Source organism: Erithacus rubecula (assembly GCF_903797595.1).
Source record: "Erithacus rubecula genome assembly, chromosome: 3".
NCBI classification, from domain to species: Eukaryota; Metazoa; Chordata; class Aves; order Passeriformes; family Muscicapidae; genus Erithacus; species Erithacus rubecula.
In genome coordinates, this window is record NC_136689.1 from 8419157 (window position 1) to 8432164 (window position 13008).

General features: G+C 38.4%; 1 protein-coding gene across 1 annotated transcript in view; it reads right to left on the reverse strand.

Moving 5' to 3' along the window:
* Window positions 1-13008, reverse strand: part of PTPRN2 (protein tyrosine phosphatase receptor type N2) — a 628212-nt gene that overhangs the window by 41561 nt on the left and 573643 nt on the right. The window contains exons 16-17 of the mRNA XM_079300304.1: window positions 12602-12675; window positions 4428-4505 (exon numbers count right to left, since the gene is read on the reverse strand). Of these exons, the coding sequence (XP_079156430.1) occupies window positions 4428-4505; window positions 12602-12675 (152 nt within the window). The remainder of the gene's footprint in view (window positions 1-4427; window positions 4506-12601; window positions 12676-13008) is intronic.

A 13008-nucleotide genomic window follows, 5' to 3' on the forward strand; every position in this document is an offset into this window, starting at 1 on the left:
AAGAAACCACCAGCACAGCTCGACAAACTAGCATTGTGATCCTGCTAGAAGAAAAGCTGAAAGAAAGGTTGGGGGTAAAACACTGGGTGAGTGAGGTTTGGAAAAAAGAAGTTATTGACTGTTATTTGATTCTGTCTTTGTTCAAGGAAATAAAACTCTGTTCTTTCTTTGTAAATAAAATGGAACTCTATCAAAGCAAAACCTTGTCCTGAGGATGAATTTTCTTTCCAGCTGAGAAGAAAACAACCCATAGACCTGACAAATTGTTTAACCACTCAGGTAAAAATGGATTAATACCATGTGAGGACAGTCATGCAGTTTTCAAGAAACGGAATCGTGAGGTGGAATTCCCACTGAACAAAAATAGAATCAATGAAGGATGTATTTCTCAGAAATAGTAATTGGTAAAAAGAGATGAAAACAAGACCAGATAAAATTAAAAGAAGACTTAAATCAGCTGGAGGCTTTTCAAAATTAATTAAAGTTGTGGCTGGAAAATTTCCAGAGTGGTCCAAGAGATGACAAGCGGGTAGAGATGAAATCTCTGCTTGAGCCGCAAACACAGAGCATCCAGACAGATTAGGAAGCCCTGTGGCAAAACAGATCAATGAGATGACTGACAACACAACTCCTGCAGGCTAGAAAGTTTTCAAAGAAATAGGTAAGCCAGGAAAGTTGGAACTAACTTGATACTTCCTGACTTAGAGAAGTTATGCCAAGAATCCAAGGAGCTGGAGAAGTAAACTGGAGGGACACACATAACCATGGAGTTTTTTTCCATTAGAAAAGTCAGTGTAAGACTATTGCCTTTTTTGCCACTATTTTTCTTACAATATATACAAATTCAAACACCATTTGGAAAGGACCAATATCCAGGAATTTGGATCTGTTTGTTTGGATAAACATTGTGCCCTTGAAAGAAAAACTTCCATCAAGCTGATCTCTCGAGTCATCTTGGAAACCCAAATGAGTAGAAAATTTACAGAAAATTCTGAGGCTAATGGCCAACTCTACTGGCTCAAGTTAAATGGTAGTGAAGAATGATTCCTGCTCTTCTCCAACCTACCAAAAAGACATAATCTTCCAAGAAGTGGTCACTGGTGAGATCAGTGGAACTGGTGCCTCTTCAATCCCATAGTGGTACTAGGCTTGCATCTCACCTTTCTCACCTGTACTTAGAATGCTAAACTACATGAGCCTGGACCAAGCATCATCAATGTTGTAAGAAAAATGTTGCATGCCTAGTTTGAGAAAGCAAAGACACTGAGCTAACTATGATCTTTGTTTGGATTTGGGCAACTCAAATACAGTAAATGGGAATTTGATTGCTGAGTGTCTAATAGCACTTGCACTGGAATACTGGGCATTGGATCAACATAACAGGTTTTACAGGGCCCTGCCAGTAAAACTAGGAAAAAAGATCATCCAAAATGAAATTATCTGTTTGGTAAAACTTACAAAGTATTGTGACATTCCTCAAATCCATTCAAAGCAGGCCAGACTGCTTGCTACTGTAGAGGTAGTCACTGATTGGTGGGAGAATATAATGAAAGCTTAAGAGAAAACTGGTTTAGAAACTATATCTGGAATGAGAGCATGAAATGTAGACAGACAGCACAGATCAGAAGCAGTTTAGATTTCATTGTGGATATCAGCTGTGTTGTAAATGCCAAGAAAGCTGCCTTACACTTTCAAGAAGAGCAACAGCTCTGTAGACAAGACTTTTCTGGAAGTCAGCTTGAAATGCCTTCAGGAGTGGAAACAATTACAACAGGATCTTGCTGGGACAACCTCTCAGTCAAGACACAACAAAGTGGCTGATGCCCACTGGGCACCCTGGCTCTTGGGAATCTTAGCAGCTAAATCTCTGCAAAAATAAGAAGCAATGAATCCAGTAAATATTGCCATGGAAGGTAATGCCAAGCCCCAAGAGTTTCTGTTGGACTTGCTAAAGCATGACATTGTGCATATAGACAAGGAACAGCAGAATAGTCCCAGATCTCTCTGGAGCCAGTCACTCTTCTCACTATCAGTCAGAAAACTGCTTCACTGAGCACAGAAAGGGAAAAACAGCAATGCAACTCTGCAACAGCTGGCATTAAGGGGAGGAGGGAGAGGGAGGAGAACCACTGAGAAGATGTATCAGGGATGAATAATTAAATCTTTAAACAATCCCTGGTGGCAACATCATGGAAGCACCATAAACTACAGAAAACTATCCAAGTATAAATATCAACTGATTGTGCCCTGACAAGATTTAAGACTATTTTCCATAGCAAGTTCAGGTTTCCTAGGCTTTACATCAAAATAGGCACTATTAGGTGAAAAACAGAAATTAACTTTTCTCCTGCAACTATGCATAAACTGCAACATGTTCAAGCCATGGCTTTGGACTTGTACACTGGATCTCCTTCATTTCAGTGGTCCTGGATGCAATGTTCTGCAAGGAGCTCATCTCTCTTGGCCTGTTTATTATATCTGCTTCATACCCTGGGCTGTGTAAAAAGTTTGGGACAAGAACTGGCACATTGAAATGTGATCTGCAGGAAGTTTAAGAATTGGGTAATGGACCAAACCAGGACACTGGCACAGGTAGATTGTTATGTTGAAATGATAGACATTAACAAAATAAACATCAGAAAACACATTTTCTATGGAACCTAACAGAAGAAATAGTAAAAGAGTATCACATCAGAAATGCACACAGCCACACTCAGACCCAAGCTGAACCACAGCTCCCAAACAGTTCCTGAGGAGATGTTTACAGCAAATCTGGTGGGGAGCTGGAGTGAACTTTCACTGATGGATTACTGGAAGAGAAATAGCAAGAAGAGCAGAAGGAAAGTGAAGGCTCTTCCACACAAAATAGCATGAGGAAAGAAAGTAAAGACAGATCTTTTAACTGGAATGAAAAAGATTGTGCCACAGAACAAAGAAACAAAGTTGTAGTTTCTGTGACCATGCAAACAGGTTGCATAACTTTTCAAACTGGTGTGCTCTAAGATATCCTTCATACTATGCTTGTATGATTGATTCTGATTTCTGCAATGCTTACTCAAAGTGGATTTTTAAAATACTGTATTTAAAAATAAAATAATATATTTTTCAACATGTAAAGGGGCATTTACAGGTCAAAGTATACACAATATAGATACACAAATATGTAAAAATTAACAGTTAAAAACCTGGGTCACAGAAATCATAAAATGTCATTAAAGAATAGCCAACACACTGTTTGATTTTGCAAGTGTGACTTAACAAAGACATTTTCAAGTATCATGCCTGTTAGAAGGAATCCATGTGCCAACCAAAAAAGATCAGTCTTCTCAGTTCTAGCTAATTACCAAACAGTAAAGACAAAGATCACAAGTTACTTGAAAATTTAAGCCAGACTAAAAGCTCACCTGACTTCAAGCAGAAAACATTTCCTCTGCCCTTCTAGAAAACAGTCTCAGAATATCTTGGACAGGGCACTTCAATATCCACACACCCAAAATTCAACAACTTTTTCTTAAATGTCCTGATTTATCATCAGAAAAATTGTGACATGAGAAGAGTCTTCAATTAGGGATCAGGTAATTCTTTTTAATGATAGGTCAAGTGATGCAGAAGAAGAGGTGATTTCAACTGATGCAAACTCTTAAAATACAATGACACTTCTGAAATTGTCACATAGACATTCCCTCATCCTCAGAACAGAAACTTCTAAATTCATAATGCAAAAGAAAAAATAAAAGCATATGTTCATGTTGATAATAAGCCCCAGTTGGCCTCCTCCCCAGGCAGCTTCTGTAAACTTTCAGACACAGTTCTGCACTTCCAAAGGAATATCTAACACTGGTATCCATCACAGCATCACACACATCTACCCTGGCAATATGTGTTGGTCCAAATCTGAGAGCTGCACCAGCATTAAAACACCTGCATGCAAAGTAAGCTCCTAATTGTGCATCAGTAACTACTCCATTTAGCCAAAATCCTGCAAAAAAATATGCCCCTACTTAAATTTATACAGCTGGGTCCTAACTGCCCGTGGTAGGGAAAAAGCCTAAGGATTCAAGCACATTGGAGAACTGGGACATGTGTGGAATAGATTTAAATGGAAAATTCATGGCACTCAGTGTTAGGTCCTTTCTCATCTAGAGAATGACAATGAATTCTGGCTACACTCTTCAGGCCCTCTGAAAAATCTCTGAATCCCTGTCAGTAATTTAATTACAGAGACCAGGCACAAAAATATGAATACTTTGCCCTGAGGTTTTCAGAGACATAAATGGCTCGAATATCCATGCACTAGATTTTAAAAAGACACTTGAATTAAGATTATTCCACCTACAAGCACAACATACTTTTACACAAATTACATTACAATTAACACAGGAAAACTTGTGCCATAAATTCAGTTTTCAAAGAGATGTTTAACTTACCTGCCAGAAGTCAGCAACAGTAGCAGGGAGAGGGCCCTGGGTGGCAATATATGCAGGATTTCGGGGGTCATGGTCCATCTGGAATAAGGAAGAAGAACACAGACTGGATTTATTTCAAGGAAATCCCTTGCAGTGTTAGAGACTGAAAGTTTGGGAGGGCAGAACAAGGGACTTCCTAAAGGAATTGCCATGTCCCTCCATCCATTGTTGGCAAGCAGAGTGTTTTATTTCTATTTGTAAGCTCAGAGGAGAAGTTTTCCCCCAAAAGACTGATGACCAGATGAATATGAGCACATGTGATGAGCAATGTCCCATGGCCTCAATATGCAGAGTAAGATCATTATGATGGCTGACAAAGGCATTTATTTGAGATGAGTATTTGTGGTTTCATAGCAACCTAGGAGCCTTTTGAAACATTTTTCTACACTGAATGTTAAGAATGCTCCACACATCTAAATATGTTCTCCATTTCCACCATGCCAGTCAAGGGCACATGTAGCTAAAAAACAGCAAAAATGGGGAACAAATTCAGTTTGTGGCTTTTTCTGGTTAGCTGATTTATCTAAATGCATGGATTTGGCCTCAATGGAGGAAGTTCTGCTTAAAGACCTTAATTATTATGTTTAATTCAAGGAGCATAAAATTCACTGAGCAGAAAAAATAAAGAATCTAAGAAACAAAGCCATCAGGAGTAAATAGGATTAGTGTGTTACAATGAATGTTTTCGAACTGATGGGTGGTTTTCTTGGTCCTAAATCTTAGGACCCATTCTGCTGAAAAAGAAGATCTGCTGATAGGATTAAAAAACAAACAAACTCATTCTAACCCTGAACTGGGCAGGACAAAACTTTGAACATAAAGAAAAGAGACCCATTTCAGCTCTGAGATGTGTGGGTGTGACTCAGTGACACTGAAGTGGTGAGAGTTAACTTATACTCATGTAGCTGAAGGCAGAATTTGTCTCAATACACAGTTCTGTTCTATAAGTAAAGATCTGAATAAGAATGAATGTGAGTCACATTTGCATTAACAGGCATCTCCTGAATTTATTCATAGCCTATCAAAATTTTCAGTGATGGTACATGTCAGTGTAAAAGAAGGCACCTCATAATTATGTGCAACATAAAAGAGGGAAGAACCATAAAAGAACAGATGTAAGTTATTCTAACAGAACAACAATATGATGAATGTTGCAAAAAGGAAGGGAACACTTTTATGTTTCTAATTTTCTGATGTATAATTAAGCTGGACTTAAGATTAAAATTCTCCATGACAACACAACACAGGTAAAAGTCACTGAATCCATTTAGACTAAAAGCCTACTTCTGATTCAGCACCCATAGTTATAAAAAACCTTGACCAGGATGTCTACAATACCACCATTTTATTTCAAGATTCAATGGAATGCTTCTCTTATCAGCAAATAAATCTTCCCAGCAAGCAATTGCTCACAACAAATTTCAACCTTGCTTTCTTTGCCTTTTTGACAAAAGTAATTCTGATAGCAGGACATTTACTACTGTGGTATTTTGAGACAAAGGAAAACTAGCTTTCTTCAGAAATCAGTATTAACAAAAAAGCCCTTAGGAAACATTTCAAAAGGGGCAACTCTCTTTTTGTTTCGTTTTGTTTTGCTTTGCTTTGTTTTGTAAGAATTGAGACACTGAACTAAACACAGCTGAAAACAACAGCAAATGTGATCAAGCAAAGTCAAGCTTAAAAGCAGGGGGTATTTTATTCTCCATTACAGTTGAAATGATTTGTTGTTGTTTTGCTTTGAATCCCAAAGATCCACAGGATTTAACCTTGTGGTGAAATGATTTCCTATGCTGGAACTAAAAATCTTAACTTAGAAAAATTGACCTACACCAAGGAGGATGTGCTACTCCCAGTGGAAATTGTTGTCAAAAATTATGTAACCTACCCAACAGGCTGGAGCTTGGCTTGGAGATGTAACCAACAGCACATACACCAAACTTTAGAAAAAATTTAATTTACTTTGAATTCTTCCTAAATGTTTTTTTGTTTTTAAAGTAGGCATGCCAGAAAAAAAAGGCAGAAGAAATCAAGCATGATGCAAACAGTGCTGTGATGGGGGAAATACACCTAAACATTCAGCTGATAAATCAGGAATAGGCCAATCTTGGCATTTCAGCATTAATCAACCTCTGTCACAAAGGTGCTGTTGGAATGTGGCAAACATTACAATAAGCACAGAGTGGTGAAGTATATCAGCAGTTTAACAATAATTCAAAAGACAATTACAATTATTACATTCCAAGCACATTGTGTTGCACAAAAAAACAATTATGAGCAGAAACTCTTCTTGCTTGGAGCAAATAGAAAATGGCAGAAAATGCTATCACACTATTAAATGATCTTTAACTGAACAAAAATTAGAGCAAACTTTAAACTAATTAAATGAAATTCCTGGTTTCATTAATTTTGTATTACATGCACTGTTTAAAAGACCATGTATTTCAAGAAAAATGTGAAAAATTCCTAGTCCTGTCACATCCATTTAATGCTAGTAGGTGATGGCAAGGGACAGTTCTTGAATGTTTTTGTTCTTTTTTCTTCTCTCAAGGTCACCAAGAACACCAAGGGCATCTTAATCTATCAAAGTTAACAAAAGTTTAAATAAAGAAATAAAATCAGTGATGGGTTTTAAACTAACTAATCAAGGATCAAGTAAAAGGTGGGGTTTTTTATGTCAGTAGTCATTACCTTCTTTCAAGAATCTCTCAGATTTCTCACTTCATGAAAATAAAATAGAAAATGTATTCTCCAGAGAAGAATGGAGGACTCCAGACTTCATACAATCAAGTATTAAAACAAAAATTGATTGTTTGATAACATTTTACATCAGAACAACCTTCAGAACTCACCCTAATAGTAATTGTTCAAAAAGAACATGCTTTTTCCCTCTATTTCCACATCAAAGCACCAAGTTCACAAGGCTTACATCAAAATGGGATCGAACAACCATTGTTGGAAAGAAAAAACAACAATTATTACAACTGTTCTACTATGGTGGAATTCTCATTTTCTGCTGCAGTACAGCAAAGGCAAGTCTGGTGATAATGTTTCAATCTATTTTTCCATGATTTTATATTAGGGGTCAAGGATTATAACTGGCCTTGCAATTGATTGTACTGATTTCCATCACTCCCAGTATCAAAAGCAAATGAAAATAAAAAGGAGGAACACTGAGATTTCTTCTTGGAAAATTAAAACTAGAGAAAACTTTAGTGGTACAGCTTGTGTTTTCCTACAGGGCTTTGTAGTATAAGCTGACTTACAGTACCTTAAAGGAGGAAAATATATGAAGCATCTTGGTTAATAACTGGTTAATATCTGACCAGGATTCCACCTTTGCTTTACTACAGAATAAAAGCTGCTTCTTCCTTCAAGAGTTCTATTATCCAGCTGCCTTATTCTAAGACTTTGCAAGGATTCCCTGAAGAATTCTGAATTTTGTTGAGTTTTTGATAGAGATTGTGCTGCTGCATGATTTTGCTGATAATGCTGATGAAATGCAAAAAATCAATACATTGTGGGAGTAGATCCTTGACAGTGGTATGGTACATGTAGTTTCTTTTTAAGCTGTCTTGTAAAACTGCAAACTGAAGTAAAAGTGCCAATAGGCATCACTGACCAATTTGAAATTTCATGTAAATGATAACACTAATTGATTTCATGATAAATGATAACACTAATTCTTTCCTTTTACCTTCCCTTTCAGCTTGTTAGAACTTTACTTTCCACAGAGAAAATGCTGGGTGAGATGTGCTTTCAGTCATATCATATTTATCTTCATCTAAATCCTGAGTCCATCTGAAATATTCCTGATCAGAATGAAATCCACTGTAGACCAAATATGACAGAAAGGAAGTTGAAATCTGATTAACACCTTAAAAATTTGTATGGATCCAAGCTTCTGTGTGGTTTCCAGACTTAATGTGTTTACAACACCAAGAAAATCTACTTCCATGCATATATTTATTGCACAAAGTACAGACAGTCTCTAAAAGAAAGAGTGTATTTGTTTTTGCAAAAGAAAGCATATCCAGCAAATGCAGATGAACTTTGTAATCATTCATCTCAGCATTAAAATTAAAAAGGTAGACTAGTCTTCATCTTCATGTTTGAATTAAAATTTAAAACAATTTTTTAAATCCTTCCTTTTAAGCCCCTAATGGAATGAAAGAAGCAAATCTGGTTGTCTGTGCCATTATGAATTTCAGAGTCTATTCTTGCTGATGAAATTTGTATGCTGTATTTGAACAAACTGTCATGCTAATGACATTCCTCAGTCTGCTGTCTTCAATAATAAGCAAACTGAGTTTTTAAATGTAGTTGATGGGATTTTTTCTCTCTCAGACACCCTATGAGGAAAAACAGAATTTCCCATTTACTTTCATGACCTCTGATTTAAAAGCAAAGATTGCACATTATTTACTAGTGGATGATTTTCCTGAAATTTAATGAGGACTAAGTACAAATATGACAGAAGTAATTATCACAGTTTTATTCTGCACAGTCAGGGTCTCCTTGTGCAGTAATTGCAAGCCTTTCATTCAGCTGCCGATACCAGAGTTATTATCATAGTACTTTATGTTATTTCAGAGAGGAGGGAAACAGATTTCTACCTCACTTTTACCCTGCAAATTTATCCTAGGGACTCATTTTGCCTAGCCTTATGTTACAGTGAAATAAAGGACATATGGGAAGAACTTGACTAAATCTTTCCTGATTCTCTTCACCCATTCCCAGCTGCAGAGGCCACCAACATAACCCCAGTTTCACAACCTACTGTGAAGTATTGAGGTGTTGAGGGAGGGCAGCAATTTTAAAAAGGAAGAAACATGTGGGCAGGTGGCCAGCTCATTGTCTAGCACGGGGAGCTTTTTACAGTGTGCTGCTGCACTCATTTAGACTTCAGTGAAGGTTGAGTGAGCCCCAGCTGGAGACTGGACCAGTGACCCAGAAGCTGGAGATACCCAGCAACATGTACAGGACAGCTTCCCTTTCTGAAGCTAAAATATAATTACTTTATTTTACACTCTTCCTGCAGCAGACAGCCCCCACATGTGGGGAGCAAAAAGCCTCTTCCAGTCAGTTCATCCTGTACTGATCCTGTGCTATCAATGCCCATCTCACAACAGGGCTCACTCCTCACCCAGGCAATGCAAGGAGCAAATGCACCAGGAGCATCCCTGTATTGACAGGATAATGACTGAGGTTATTTAAGTTGAAACAGTCTGAAGGAAAAAATGGTAGGATTTTTGCAAGAGTGAGTGAAAGCAGTTGTACTGATAGTCCACATCCACAGTGTGCTCACACAGACAGACTAAATGTGTGCCTGCTCCCAGAAAATATCTCAAGAAAACAGCAGTAGAAATAGCACACATGTCCAGCCTAGACTTCACTAGCTGTATAAGCACAGTAAATATTGCAGAATCAAGTGCCCAATTCAATATTGCAGCAGGCATTTGAAGTGGGGAGAACAGAGACTGAATCTCTGCCACTTCTATATTCGACCTCATTAATACAGGAACTACACCAGATTAACAAATATGTTTACACTAATCTGAGGATATTTAATTTGGCTTGAAATTCAGCAGTTTGCAGGGAATCTTTCCAGACCCTGGGCTTGCAAAGCAGGGATTTCCTCCTATCAGCCCCCCACTGCACCACCTTCAAAAATACATTTTGATCTATTGCACTCAAAATAGCAAAATGACTACTGGCTTAGTGGAGCAAACTCATGTGACTAACTGGAGCATCTCTTTCCTTGGAATAGTAGGTCTACAAATGTCAGCTGTGGCACTTCTCACAGTAGGGTCTCATTCCTACCACGAGGAAGAGGAACTTGAAATTTTTTATTGCCAGTTCTTAGCTATGCAAGCTGCTAGGCACTTGTCCCAATCTAATGAAACACAGCCATAAGAATTTTTGGTTCATCAGTGTGACTTGTTTTACTGAACAGCACTCTTGAGTCTGGGAAAACTATGAAAAATAAATATGTTCTAACTATGCAGAAGGACCCTTATTAAGAGCTGAATGGAAAGGCAAGATTGCAACCCTCTGTAAAAACACAAGAGTTAAAGCTGTGGGAGCAGGGATCCCGTGCTTGCATGAGCTTTGGGCATCCTGACAAAGAAAAGCTCTTCCCAGTTTTGTCAATGGGATGTCTTAGTCTTGTTTCTTCACTTCCAACACTACTTAAACTACTACTTTACTCTTCAGTGTAATTAAAGAAATAGTTATACTATAATCCAAAACTACATTTGTGACAGACATATACACACATGCAAGAATTTACCCCCTTCTACAGCCAAATTTGTGTCTAAAACTAGTTAAGCTGTGTCTACATAGACTTTTGGGCAGGTTGCAGAAGCCCAGTTTTTCAGTAAAAACTCAGCATTTGTATGGCTGTCAACACTGAACCCTTAGTGACTTAGCCCTGTCTACAGATGCTGTAATTCCACTGTAATGCCACGTTGTTGCCATGTGAATTACAACCAAGATCTCACAAGAATACACTATCTCACTTCCAGTTATCACCTCCCACTCCTATCCTTCCCACAAAACCTCTCAGTTTCTACTATCAGATGAAGGCTTGACCAAACATAACTCACCAGCTGGGTCCTGAAGACACAAACAGAACACTGAAACCCTGGAGCTGGACCTCTGTGTATGATTTTACAAGCAGGATTCACATTCCTTGGAACACAACCTACTGTGATCCCCTGATCCTGGTGCCAGAGAGAGCTTGGTCTAGTCAGAGACCTACCTAAAAGCAGTTTAAAAACTCTACTCTGTGATATCTACCCTTGTCTTCTGAAATGGAAACTGGCAATCCCTCAACATGCAGGTGCTGTGGTTTCCCCTCTACCCTAAGCCAAAGACAAAAATATCCCAAAGGTGTTTTTTGGCTTCAGTGTGTTTTTAATTCATTGAATAAAGCACTTTTATGTGTTGAAGGAAATGAAGCTTTGAACTCTGCTGAAACAAAGATCAGGGAACAGCTTCTATGTAGTTGTTGGGTTTTTTTAAGAAAAAAAGTATTGTCAACAACACTGGAAGGAAGCAGCCTGCAATTTCATGCTGTTGCAAATTGTCAGCTGCTTTGCCCACACAAAGTCATTTAACTGGGGGAGTGATACTCCCCAGGAAAATGAGCCAGCAATGGCAAATACAGCCCACTGCAGAGAGATCTTATTCTCCATCCTCAGTTCTTTCTCACAGTTGCCTGTAACTTTTTGGTGCCTAATTAATGTGAACAAAAACTGTGAGAAAAAGTGACTGCAATACCAGCAGTCCCTCAGAGGTCAAGGACACAGTGCCTTTTTCCTCCTTCACATGGATTTTCTGACACTTCCCTTGAGATGCTATGACAGGGCAATGCCACTGGCATTACTGTACCTGTTTAGTATCTACAGAGACCTTTTCTCCCTTTCCTTGTCCCTTTCATGGACAAGAAAAGGATTCACATTCAGCTCACAAAGTCATGGGAAGTGGCAGCTGGGCCACACTGGAGTATCTGGACAAAACAATTGGACTGACCTACTTTGCAGTTGGAATGCATACACAGGGGGATCCTGTTCTTGCTTTCAAAACAGCAAGCTCAGAGAGGAACCAGGAGAGCTACAGAGCCACCAGACTGTGCATCTCTAGGTCAACAGAGGAAGAAAGGTAAGAGGAAATGTCACTTCCTAATGCAGAAGAAGCTCAGAAGTCTGTGGAGCTCAGCTCTCCATGCCTACAGAGAACTCCTGTATTCCGTTTCTCCTACTGTAGCTAGTAGGACAAAGCAAAAAAGAACAATCTATTTTTACCTCTCCAGAGAAGGAAAAGCTCCATTAAAGTAAAGCATTGAATTTTATAATCTGCAAGTTAATAATATCTAAGATCAAGTACAGAAAAACTGACAGTATTGCAAGGTAGAATGAGGGTTATAAAGTGACTTTTTCTTAGTGAATAAACTTCAAGGGTATTACATGCATATACACTTCCCTTCAATCTGAAAGGACAGGCTGAAACACTAGTGTTGTGAGGTGTTTACAACCTGGGATTAGCAGTGAGGTGCCTGGAGTGAGCCAATTTTGACAACAAGGAATGGCAAGGATCAGCTATTTGGAATACTTCTCATAGGTTACCATACTTACAATTGGGCTGGCGTTGATGTAGTCTGAGTTGTCATGGCTACTTTCACCTTTCAGACATATCCTGGAATGGTCATCTGCAAAGGAGAAAACAAGAGAAGAAAGTTTCTATACCAGTATTCTACCCAATTTATGTTAGACAATTCAAAGACAGATTAATGTGCTTTTCAAGACAGGTGAATATCAGAAAGGATTTTTCCTTCTGACTCCCAACCTAGCCATAGGGTTGATACAGCTTCAGCATCCCAGCCTCATTCAGGAATGAAGCAATGGAATATTCCAGAGGCTCAGTATCACAAAGCCTGTCCTCATGGGATGCACTGTGATGTGCTACAACCTCTCATAGGAAAAATGAGAATTTCTTCTTTTCAATGAGTTTAAGATTTAAACCAGGCAAACCACTAAAAACT